The sequence below is a fragment of the Thamnophis sirtalis genome, unplaced genomic scaffold, assembly GCF_051295495.1.
Source record: "Thamnophis sirtalis isolate CommonGarterSnake01/CBP01778 unplaced genomic scaffold, rThaSir2_p1.2 scaffold_10, whole genome shotgun sequence".
NCBI classification, from domain to species: domain Eukaryota; kingdom Metazoa; phylum Chordata; class Lepidosauria; order Squamata; family Natricidae; genus Thamnophis; species Thamnophis sirtalis.
In genome coordinates, this window is record NW_028261390.1 from 47,140,100 (window position 1) to 47,153,026 (window position 12,927).

Here is a 12,927-nt window from a genome sequence, read left to right on the forward strand (position 1 = left end):
AGCAAATCTAGGTTGCTTCACCAATGGCCTAGGGATAATGCAATGGCATTCATGAGGAAATGTTCTTTAAAATGGTTATCAGGACATCTTTATGCCAAGGTTTGTAAAATGCTAAGATAAGCCCTACAGTCCATCTCATCAGATGCCATTTTAATGGATAGTTTCTTAGAGGTGGTTAGGAGAGTTTAAAAAGTGAAAATATCATTAAAATGTAACAAAAGCATAGTCAGTGGGAATATGGGCAGCATTGCTTTATACAAAAACCATTTTCTTGTCTTCATTATTATCCTCTCGACTTTTTCAGTTTTGTCTACTATGTTCCACCATGCAGAAACCAATGTAATTGAAAGATTTAATAATAGATTACAAATAATCTAGTTAGTTCCATAGCTAGAGAATATATTGTCCAAGCGATAGATGAAATTTGGCATTTCCTTAATTGTATTGTTTTATACAGTTCACTTTTTTTCTTACTATGCTACTAATATCTTTTTCTTCCAAATATATCCATTCTTTAAATAGCCTTGTATTTTTAAAAAACTTCAGCAGAATTCTTAAAAATGTCTGTGTGCCAACATTGCACATGCAAGAATAGCCAACAATCTAAATTTTGCCCAATCATTGCCACACTATGAATTTTATATATAAACACACACCAAGAGAGTTTTGGATCATTTTCCTCAATAAATAAATAAATGTTCACTTAGTTTAGGACTTAGGCAAAATAGACCACATTTTAGATCACATTTATATAGAAATACTGAAAATTAAAAGGGCAAGAACACTTCTATTAGGCCAAAGCACTGCCCCTCCAGAACTTGCCAGACTCAAGTTTATGGTTTGGGACAAAATTATTCTAAATGCCAATTCTTATCCTTTTTAATGGTATTTTCACAAATGTCTTCCCTAGACCAGCTCCAGCTTTAACTGATATTTTTAAATGATCACACAAGCATTAATGAATGTTAAGATTTATTGAACAATGGCTAAAATGATCTTTTCTAATTATCATAATTCATGTACCTGTAGGTATATGCTCTGACCTTCGATATTGTTTAGCATTCTGTGATGGAGATAATTACCTTCGATCCTGGAACTTGGCTTCCAAGATCAATGACCAGTCTTTGACTGTCACTGCAAGCAACACAAAGAAAACAAATGGTATTCAGGATATTGTGACAATGAAAAACTATCCCAGGTAACCAAAATAGGCAGAATAGGAGGAAAGTTTATGTTAGAAATAAATTATGTGCACCACTTTGAGACCTGGAATATATTTTTCACCAATTCTAAAGGCAGGACAGAAGATTGAAACAGTCTATTCCCAACGTAACATTTCCATTTTGCTTGTAAGAAAAGCAAGATTGTGAAAAAAACCAAAGGCTACAAAAGGTACTGTAGGACTGAGAAAAAAAATAGAAATTGGACCTCCACAATATTTATGCATTTATACTAATTGCCTCATTTATTCAATGTTTATGCATTGCTTTATTTATTTATAAATAAATAAATAAATAAAATTTATAGGTCATCCAACTTACTTCAACATAACTCTTAATACTGGAGGACTATTATATTTAATTATGGTAATTTTATTTTATGCGGTGCTAAACAAGCCTGGAATAACAGCTCAAGGCTCTTAATGGGAACCTGTGAAATAGATATGTACAGAATTAAAAACATTGGAAGCATTTGACAAAATGCCTTTGCATATCAGAATTGAAGATAAGTATGGCATTACAGGCGAGGCATTGCATTTCAGAATTAGATGCTCATACTTCTGATTACATTCCTGGCAGTTGTCACAAAAAATAGAATAAATCTGAACCCAATTAACCTTCTGCCATATCATTCTTTTTGTAGAACATGCACCTTAGAGTTTACTGTATTCAAGCAACAACAATGTACATATGGAAATATATTTTCATTTTAACATTCAGTTTACCAGAACACCAGTTTTTCTCAAATAATGTAACTTTAATCTACATCATCTTGATTTCAGTAACAAAGATACGTTGGATGTTGGAGAATTTTGGGGATCTTTTTGCTCGATTTGCTTTTCATCAGATGAGTGTTGTTTTGAATTCATAACTGCCTTCCTTGCCATCCACCATCACACAGATCTTTAGTTGTAGGGCCAAAATGAGGGCAAATACCCATTTAAGCTCTTGAGCTCTTGGAGGAAAGTTTGGACATAAATGCAGTGTGCAGCACATGATAAAGGAAGCAGGTGGGCATACAGCTGATCACACAGTTGTACATTCTGCAATTCTTAATCCTAATTGCATAGCTCAAAACAATCAACTATCCAATTTCCACCTAAAATCATATGTCTTTTTCTTTTTCTGCAGTAAAATATAATGGTAAGGAATAGTGTTTCACAAAGCAAATATATGGCAAATTACAAGAAACTTTTTTCTTGCCATTTTTTTAACAACAGAGAAATAACAATGTTTTGACATTTTTGCAATATAGCAATAACAAGATTATTTATATCTATCTTTCCAAAGGTATGCTGTGTGCCGAAACGTAAGTCCGGGAGGCATAGCAGTATGGAATATTGTAAAATCCAAGTGTAAACATAATGCTGTCCGGGTGGAAAGAGGGCTGGTAGAGAACACAGACATTGTACTGGCGAGAGACATGAAACTTTATATACTTACAGGCAAGGGAATAGCCTCATTTGCAGATCCTCCAAGATCAATTTTCCAGGTACCGAACACATTTTTTCCCTATGTATATAAATACTGACTCTTTGCTTTTCAGCCAATTTTATGAATGGTGAATTTATTGAGAAAAAGCTGAGTCTGATAAGAAAATGAGAACCTTAACCAAACTGTTGAGAAATAAAAGTATTAAAGGGTTTAAATATCTTTGAAGGAATTAATGGATTTAAGTCTAAATTTGTCAGTTAAATCTAGAAAATATGGGTAACCATCAGTTCATCTATTCCTGAATAATTGAGTGCCAGAAAGTTATTTTATAGGGAAAAATAGTGGATAGAAATACACTAAAATGTATATGTGGAATTAGGGATTGTCTAATTGTTATTATGTGTGTGGCAGGAGGGATTGTCAGGGAGGGGCCTAAGACCACCTAGTATGAGAACACCAGGAACATTTAGGGTTCCTACATGTGCATGTATTACAACTTGGCAGGTCTTTCTCTACCAAGCAGAAATAATATTTTATGCAATTCCAGACGCTGTTAGTTTATGATCTCCTGAAAAAGAAGTACATAAAGAAGCAGAGTGGGCTTTACATAATTCCTTGCCCAAATAACGAATACAAGATGCTAGAAGGAGGCATTCTACTTGGTCTTTCTGAGAACAGGTAACATTTTGCAACTATTGAAAAATCTCATATTTATATTACAGGTAGTCCTTATTTAGTTATCCCAACTGGGACAAGCATCTGAGTCATTAAGCCAGGGGTCCTCAAACTTTTTAAACAGGGGGCCGATTCCCGGTCCCTCAGACTGCTGGGGGATGGGGGCAGACTGGCTAGGTAGTCATGTGACTGGGTGGGCATGGCCAATTTAGCAGTCCATTTTGCCTTTGTCCTTGCTGTACTTGCCCCTCCCCTCCCCACCCACCGGCCCAGGATCACATGAAAACATCATGAAAGGCTGTTTATAAAGCATTTTTAAAGACTTTTAAAACACTACTTTACAAGCTGGCAGCAGAGCTGCTTTTCAAGCCAGCAGCAGCCCCTCCCCTACTCACCCACTGGCCCTGGCTGCACTGGCGAGATCATCCCTCAGTCAGCTGGCCCACCCCTGCACTCTTCAGCCTTACCTTCAGCAGCAGTGGTGTGATCAGAAGTGCAGCTCAATGGGTGAAATAACTAACCAGACGTGCAGCTGGAGTGGATGCTCACTGGAAGATTAAGCCAAAGGTGAAGGCCAGGGTACGGGGCTGAATTCCACCACTTCGCAGGCAGGATACTTTGCATTGGCAGGCTGTATCTGGCCTGCGGGCCATAGTTTGAGGATCTATGCATTCAGCAAAGCAGTCACTAAGTGAAATTGCAATTGTGCTTATGATCTGGACAGAAACTGCTTAACGTGGAAAGAAATTGCATTATTTACACCATCTATCACTATCACCAGTTTAGAATAGTTTTAAGGTTCAAACCTCAATCAATTAATCTTTTTAGAAAATTGTACTTTTTTGTGAATTGTAAAATCAGCGGAGTCAGTATAACATTGCAAAATCAGAAAGCTCAAGTCTGTTTTGAGACTGAAAATAAAAAATTAAACATGAAGTGGAAATTCTTGTGATAACATTTGGATTAATTTTAGCCAATAAATTTAGCAGAAATTTGTAAACCCAGGCATTTTATTTACTTTTGAACATACATTTTAGATTAAATTTATCTCCTATGCTTTATTGCAAATTAAATGTTTAGTATATGTTAATAGAATTTCTAATAAAAATAGTACATTTTTGGTTGCTTTATCTGATTCTTATTGTATTTTCAGAGACCATTTTGTTACTTGGAACTTGGAGACAGGACTTATTATGGATCGATTAAGACCAGAATACAAAGAAAATTTTGTCTTGCAATCTATTCAACCCACAACCCATTCCTCATCCAAAGAAAACATGAAGAGACCTAAAGGAGTTTTGTATAAAGAAAAGACAGGTTTCAAATATTTAATTATAAAGGCAATTCTATGCAGTAATCAGTAACAATTGAAACATAAAACCATTCCTTGGTAAATTGGAGAAACCACAGAGAACCCACGATGTCAGGTTTATTATTTTTGTCTTTGCATTGTGGCCTGGATTCTGTTTGAAAGCTCACAAGAGTGCACCATTGTTCCATTTTATCCTCTGAATAATAATAACTGTTTCAGTTTTGTTGAAACAGAATGACTTGCTAAACACTATAATTCAGCTGGAGATTTGAACGTTGTGTTTCTGATCCAAATTCAATGCTTTACCTTTAACACTTTACAGCAGGGTGAGTGAATACTGGAGCTAGAGGTGAACTGAGGTTTTGAGATGCTTGGCAGGAGATCTTTTGGGCCACTGGTGAATTTATCACTTTTTAAAAACTGCTGATATGCCACTCAACATTGCTTGGCAGGCTACATGTTGTGTAGACATGCTTTATAGAAGTTCTTAATTTTTAATACATACTTAACATAACTTATTTAAAATAAGTTATATTTTGAAGACATACAGAAACTTTCTACAACATCACCTTGTTCTTGGCCTGCGTGATCCATTTGACAATCATTTACATATACAGTTAAAATGCAGAATAGATTTTTTTTTTAAATGCACCGGAGACCAATTTCTTGTTTGCCCAATCACATTTAGCCAATATCCTATCCTATCCTATCCTATCCTATCCTATCCTATCCTATCCTATCCTATCCTATCCTGTTGTTCTGTTCTGTTTTTATTCTCTCCTCTCCATTATTCTATTCTTATTATTCTATTCTAATGCTAAAACACCGGCCTCCTTGCTGTAGAGCAACTACTCTACCTAAGCTATGTGACTCTATTTCTGCGTTGGCAATGGAATTCCCCAGATTTATGGTTTCGGGGAACTAGTTTCTCTAGGAAAGGGGTGTGAAGGAGCATGTCAAAAATGCCAGTTTTTGACAAAAATGGCATAAATCGGTCAAATGACTTTGGGACGCTGCAAATAGCCATAAATGCAGGTCATTTTCTGAATGTCTGAAATGTGGTCATGTGACCAAATTTAGTATTGAGTTGTAATTACGTTTTGGGAAGTCCATTGTAATTCTGAATGGTTGCTAAGTGACCAAATGTAAGTCTAGGACTATCTGTATTCACTATCTCTGCTTTGGGTTTGTACATTTTTAGTTTTAATCATCTTTATTTTAATGCTAATTTTTCTATTTTTAAATATCTGTTTTTACCTTTTTTCACCTTTTATTCCTTTTCAAAAATACATTTTTCTGGCTACTGTACACCATCCAGAATTACTACTCATGTTGTGGGTAGCTATATAAAATTGAAAAATAAATATTAATATTACATCTAGAAAAATGCAGCAAGGTAATGCATAAGAAAGAAAAATGTGAGAAGTGATCATGGTTTCAAATCTAAAACTTAGACTTCATCTATAGTGACTATATTGTTAAAATAAGTCTGGCAGCTAATAACTAAAATAAGAGTCAATCGACAATAATGACATAATGTATTATGTTGTTATGAAGTAGAGGTGCTTTTGGGAAGGCATTGAATCAAGCCAAAGACAGAGCCATTCTAAATTTAGGAGGCGCTGTTATGCACTGAGGCTTCTGGCTAAGCGAAGGGGTGTCTTGGAAGGTTGTTTCTGGACAAGAGTGATAAATCTGATTGTAGCTCTAAGTCAAGTTAAAGAGTTGCATATTTGTAACCCATCAAGGTGATAGTTGTCCATGAGAAACTATAGGATTTTAAATTTTCATGTATTGTCTCACAGCAGAGACTGAAAGCTGTCAATTATAATTAAAGAGGCCACTTGAGGAAGCTTTCTGATTTTGCTAGATCCAGAAATGATTTTTTGGGGCCTCAGGCAGTCAATTTTATATAACCATAAAGAAATGCTTGAATCAGTTGAACTGTTTTTGGATATGCATTCTTGAGAAATGGGGACTATTCCACATCAATAACTCTTTCCTCAATTGTCTGACTGAGATGGTGGCAGGTACACCAGTTGCACATTTGCATGTAGCTGCTGTTGCATGGAAACAAAACTGCTTAGCGAATGCTGTAAAAACATTATGAAATGGTATATAAGTCTAAGTTCTATTGCTATTTATAACATGCTTTTTAGATTTTTTAAAATTTCCTCAGTCTAACCTACAATCTTACTTTTTCCTAGAAGTCTCCAAATAACAATGAAAGCCCAAGATTGCTTAATGTTTGACTCTGCTGAGACAAAATATAGCTGTTATAGTCATTTAACATCACTATTCAAAATCACAAAAATTACTCATATTTCATGTGTAATACCATAGGTATTTTTTTTTTACATATGCTTTTCTCTTAGCATTATGGCATCCCTGGGAAAAGCGAAATGAAACCAATACTGGAAAGAAAAGGAAAAAAGAAAAGGCATTAAAACTGGAGGTGGAGACATTACAAAAACTAGCTAAAGAGAAGAACAATACTATTGATCAATTCCTCCTGAGTGGCGATGAGAAGGTGAGTTGTACTTACCAAATCACCATTTATACATATTTATACATCCTTATTTAAATGTTAACATGCGTAATGTCCTACATATATTCTTTTGTTCTATAAATATGTTAAGATATAACTCAATTGACCTTGCAACTTTTCAAAAGTTAAATAATGCAGACTTTTCGATGCTGGTATCTTCCTGTTATGTGTGGCACAGATGACAGCATGGTGTCTTGCACATCATACCAAGGTGCCATTTATATATTTTTAAAATTTCTACTTTGCCTTTATGCTTAAACAAGCAAGCAAGGCAAGTAACATTGAAAAATAAGAATTAATATAAAATTATTAACAGAACAGAAATGAACCATTGCACATTTTCTAAATGTAAGTAAAGTGGGATCCAAATGTGTTTTTAGAATACAGGTAGTCCTTGGGTTACAACCATTTGTCCAATGACCATTTGAAGTTACAGCGGTGCTAAACAGGGGAAGTATGTCCAGTCTTCAAAGTTTTGGCCATTGCAGCATTCCTAGTCATGGCCGCATAATCATTATTTGGATGTTTGGCAGCCAGCATGAAATTATGACAGTTGCAGCATCCGGCAGTCACATGATGGACATTTGTAAGCTTCCTTGCTGGCTTCCCATAAGCAAAGTCAATGGGATAGTCGCCAGGAGGTTGCAAGTCCCCTAACACTGCACATTTTCTCCTGAGGAGCACCCATGAGACATGAGAATGTCATATTTCAGAGCATTTGGCCCCTTGCCTGTACACAAAAGAATGCTCCTACCTGTTATTCCTAGTACCCACCCAGGGTCCTGCCTGCTTGTACTCCATAGTCCCAATTTGCCCACTTTAGCTTGAACATGGGCCTGCTTGCCTATGATTCTTTCAAGGGCATAAGCAAGTGCTTCTGGATTCTTGCTTCTTCATACATCATATTTGATGGCAATGGGGACTACTGGGATTGCTGTTGCTATGCGATGGTCATATAACATCTTACTTTATGACTGCATTGCTTAGTGATGAAAATTCCAGTCCAAATTACCGCAAATAAGGCAGTTGCTCAATATGGGCTACCTGTATACTTAGTATTCAAGGATCCTTTAGTATAAAAGTTTTAACTGCTACATTTTGCACCAATTGCAACCTCTGGATACTTTTCTGTACAGCCCAACATAGACCATATGCAGTAATTCTTTAGAGTTTAATTTAGTTTGTTTTAAAATGGAACCATATAATATCCCACTCATTATCGTAGCTATATAAATGTACTAAATAAAAAAAAGTAAATAAAATGTATTTTCATATAAGTCCTGCTCATATATAAAGGAATTCTGTGTGAATAGAGTACTGTGCCAAAGTGTTAGGCAATTGTGCAAAAATACTGTAAATTAAGAATGCTTTTAGAAATACTACAGTTATCTTTGCTGGGAAGAATAGCAGCAGTGAAAATGAATATTTTACCTAAATTTTTATTTCTTTTCCAAATGTTACCAATACTTAAAAAAGATGTGAACCTGTTAGAATGGCAGAAGGGTATTAATAAATTTGTATGGGCAGGGAAGAAACCGAGAGTAAAACTAAAAATAATGCAAGATGTGCGGGAAAGAGGAGGTTTGAAATTACCCAATTTAAAATTATATTACGACGCAGTAGTTTTATCTGTAATTAGTGACTGGATTAATTTAACAAATGATAGAATACTTAATATCAAGGGGCATGCTTTGGTATATGGGTGGCATGCTTACCTGTTATATAACAAAAAAGTGGACAAGAATTTTAAAAGTCATATTTTAAGGAATGCTCTACTGCGGGCCTGGAAAAAATATCAATACAAATTAAATGATAAGATACCCATGTGGGCAATTCCCAGACATGCAATAGAAAATATGAACATAGTACAAAAACAGGATGTAATTACTTACAGACAGCTTCTTACCCTAGAAAGAGGTGTACTACAACTAAAACCCTTGGACGAATTAAAAGAGGAAAAGGTAATCCAAACATCGTTTCAGTACGGGCAGCTACAGGCCAGATGGAAAATAGATCAAAAATTGGTTTTATGCAAGTCGAGGATAATTTACTTAAACAAATAAGAGATCAAAGTCCAATGCATATAAAGAGATTATATAATGTATTAATAGAGATGGACTCGGAAACAGAATTAGTTAAAGACTGTATGATAAAGTGGGCTCAAAATATTGAAGAACCAATAATGTTGGATACATGGGAAAGGATTTGGGTAAGAAATGTAAAATTTACACAAGCCCAAAACTTGAGAGAAAACTTTTATAAGATGTTTTATAGATGGCATTTAGATCCTAAAAAGTTGGCTTCTATGTATCCGAATTTACAACCTAAATGCTGGAGATGTGATTCTGTGGATGCTACATATTTTCATATATGGTGGACTTGCAAAAAGGTTAAGGCATTTTGGATAAAAATATGGTGGATTATGCAAAATGTTCTTTAAAAAAGGATAAAGTTTACCCCCCCAGTTATTTTTGTTAGGTATGTATTTTGATTGTACAGCTGTAGAGATTAATTTGATTCTGCACTTAATAACTGCAGCTAGATTGTTGGTGGTGCAATACTGGAAGAAGGAAGATTTGCCTACTATCCAAGCATGGACATTGAAAGTCACAAACCTAGCCGAGATGGCTAAAATATCTGCATATCTTAAGGACTATTCAAACGAGAGATATAAACGAGACTGGAAAAATGGATTGATTATACTCAAAATAAATATGGGACTAAGAAATTCCAGATAGCTTATGATTAAGATCAGGAATGATATAAATTGTTTAGAGTTAGCCTAGCAAGGAGGAGCTAAGTTCAATTTAAAGACGTTATTAATTTTCTACTCTCTTTTCAAATATATTTTAGACTGTTTTTGTTAAAGACATATACTTTGTATGTGTTCTGGGAAGTCAGAGGGGGAAAGTTGGGAGGGTTGTGGGGGAGGAAGGAAAGTATATTAGGCTTGAGGAGGGGTGTTAGGTTTTAAAGTAATATGATTGTACATGTATACTGTCTTCTCTTATTTTTTTAAACAAAGATATGTTATGTATATTGAAATGGAAGTATAAATACCATCAACACAAAATGGAGCTTGCTCAGAAGCTGAAATACACCAAGTGAATGAGAGGAAGAGTGGGAAGCAGAGGAGAGAAGAAAGATAGGAAGAGAGGGATAGGAGAGAGGGCAAGGGGGTGGGGAGATGAGGAAAATAAGGAGGAGTGGAAAGGGGAGAGAGGAGAAGGAGAAAGGAAGGGGAAGTAGAGTAGAAAAGGAAGATGGGGGGAAGAAAGGAGGTAGGGAGGGGGAGGAGAGAGACAGAAGAAAGTGTTGGATAAGGCATAAATATGGTGTATGGAGAGCAGAAGAGCCAATAATTGGTTTTTCTTTTTCTTTTCTTTTTCCGGGAGTTGATGGCAAGATGAACTGATGTAATTATTAATTAACACAACATGATATTGGCTATGTAATAGTATACATATGATTATATGTTATGAAAATGGAAAATAAAAAGATTTTATGAAAAAAAAAGAATGCTTTTAGAAATAGAAGTATTAACAGTTTATTTTCATCAATTAACAAAATGGAAAGTAAATGAAATAAGAGAAATCCAAGTCAAATCAATATTTGGTATGACCACACTTTGCCTTTAAAACAGTTTCAATTCTTACACTTGCACAAAATCAGGGACTCTGTAGCATTAGAGTTAGGTTTACAATTAACCAATTATACCAAGCAGGTGCTAATGATCATCAATTTCCTATGTGGGGTGAAACAGTCATTGACTGAAACAGAAACAGCTGTGTAGAAGGCTCAAAACTGGGTGAGGAATAACCAAACTCTGCTACTCAGGTGAGGTTATAGACTAGAGTTTCATGTCACAGATCATACACCATGAGCACAAGACAAAAGGCAGTTATACTGCAAAGATTTCAAAGGAGACTGGGGTTTTAGGCTGTTTTGAAGACACACAAGGAAATGGGCAACATTAAGGAGTATAGACACAGTGGTCAGCCAAGGAAACAATGTAGCAGATGAAAAGATACACCATGCTTATTTCCCTTCAACATCTGAAGATATCTAGCAGTGTCATCACATCAGCACAGAACTGGCAGAAACTAGGTACCCAGGTATACCCCTCTACTGATTGGAGAGGTCTGGCTAGAAGTGGTCTTCATAGAAGAATTGTAGTCAAAATGCCATACATCTGATGTAGAAACAAGGCTAAGTACTCAACTTAGCCTCAGGGCTTGGGGTGCAGATAAATGGCAGTGATCTGGACTTGAGTCAACATTTGAAATATCTGGCTATAGCAAGAAGCAGTTTGTTCGCCAATGTGCTGGAGAATGGTACAATAATGAGTGTCTTCTGGCAACAGTGAAGCATGGTGGTGTTTCTTTGCACCTGGGGCTGCATTTCTGCAAATGGAGTTGGAGATTTGGTCAGGATCAATAGTGTCCTCACTCCTGAGAAATTCAGGCAGATACCTATCCATCATGCCATACCATCAAAGAATGTCTGTGTTTGGCCTGAATTTTATTCTGCAACAAAACATCCCCAAACATACAGCCAATGTCATTAAGAACTATCTTCAACATAAAGAAGTGATGGTTTGGCCTCACAGATCCCTGATCTCAACACTGAGTCTGTCTGGGATTGCATGAAGAGAGAGAAGGATTTGAGGCGGCTTACATCCACAGACAATCTGTGGTTAGTTCCCCATAAATATTTAGAACAATCTTGAAACCTTGCAAAGTTTCTTCAAAAACTGTGTGCAAATGTACCTAGAACAATTTATGCTGTTTGTAGGCAAAGGATGGTGACATCAAATATTCATTTGATTTGTTCTCTTCTGTTCATTTACTTTCCATTTTGCTAACTGATAAAAAAAAACTATTAACACCTCTATTTCTAAAATAATTTTAATTTACAGCATTTTTGCAGAACTGCCTAATACTTTTGCATAATATTGTCAAAGTTTAATGCTTCTATAATTTATTTCATAAGCAAAGTAATCAAACATGTCCTATTACATTGATTATTATTACATGAAAAATAATTGCTCTCTACTTCTTATATTTTCCTTCTAATAAGTAGCAAGGCCAAAACCTTTGCAGAGGGGAACCATGTTGCTTAATTTATTTTTGCCAGATGCTAAATATATTTGTTTTTAAAATAACTGCCTTTCTCTTTTCACAGATAGCTGTGTGTTCCTACTATGCACATCATCTGTCAGTGTTCAACTTGGAAACCATGTCCTATTGCCACACACTTGAGAGCAAAGAATCAATGCTTTTTTTATATAATGCTACCTTAACATATACTGGGCATTATTTAGTGCTTTCCAATTACAATGAGGAGGAAAAAATCAGCTATGTAACACTATGGAATTTAATCACAGGAAAGGTATTTCTGCAATGCTTGGGCAACAACAAAAATTTGTAGTATCATGGTTTCTAAAGCAAAAGATGATAAACAATCTAAGATCTCTGCAAATAATGAACAAACATGATTTATCTTATCACTCCCTTTCACATTTCCATTAGTTAGTTTAAAATGATTCCTAATTTTGGAATGTTTGACTTGGGTTATTCTATCATCAAACTATTCCTTCTATAATCCAAATAACCCAGATCTTCTACAATACACCTTTTTAGTATAGAGTTGCAAAAATATTTTTTTTATATGTTCAAGAACAGGAGCTAAATATTTCAAGTCTTTATTTTGGATTTTGAGGCACATAGGAGGGGTAA

General features: G+C 35.4%; 1 protein-coding gene across 2 annotated transcripts in view; it reads left to right on the plus strand.

Moving 5' to 3' along the window:
• RWDD4 (RWD domain containing 4) overlaps positions 1–12,927 on the plus strand; it is a 62,213-nt gene that overhangs the window by 43,190 nt on the left and 6,096 nt on the right. For both annotated transcript variants that reach the window (XM_087724542.1, XM_087724541.1), the window contains 6 exons: positions 1,030–1,198; positions 2,511–2,712; positions 3,202–3,332; positions 4,483–4,646; positions 7,017–7,171; positions 12,374–12,580. In XM_087724542.1, the coding sequence (XP_087580668.1) occupies positions 1,030–1,198; positions 2,511–2,712; positions 3,202–3,332; positions 4,483–4,646; positions 7,017–7,171; positions 12,374–12,580 (1,028 nt within the window). The remainder of the gene's footprint in view (positions 1–1,029; positions 1,199–2,510; positions 2,713–3,201; positions 3,333–4,482; positions 4,647–7,016; positions 7,172–12,373; positions 12,581–12,927) is intronic.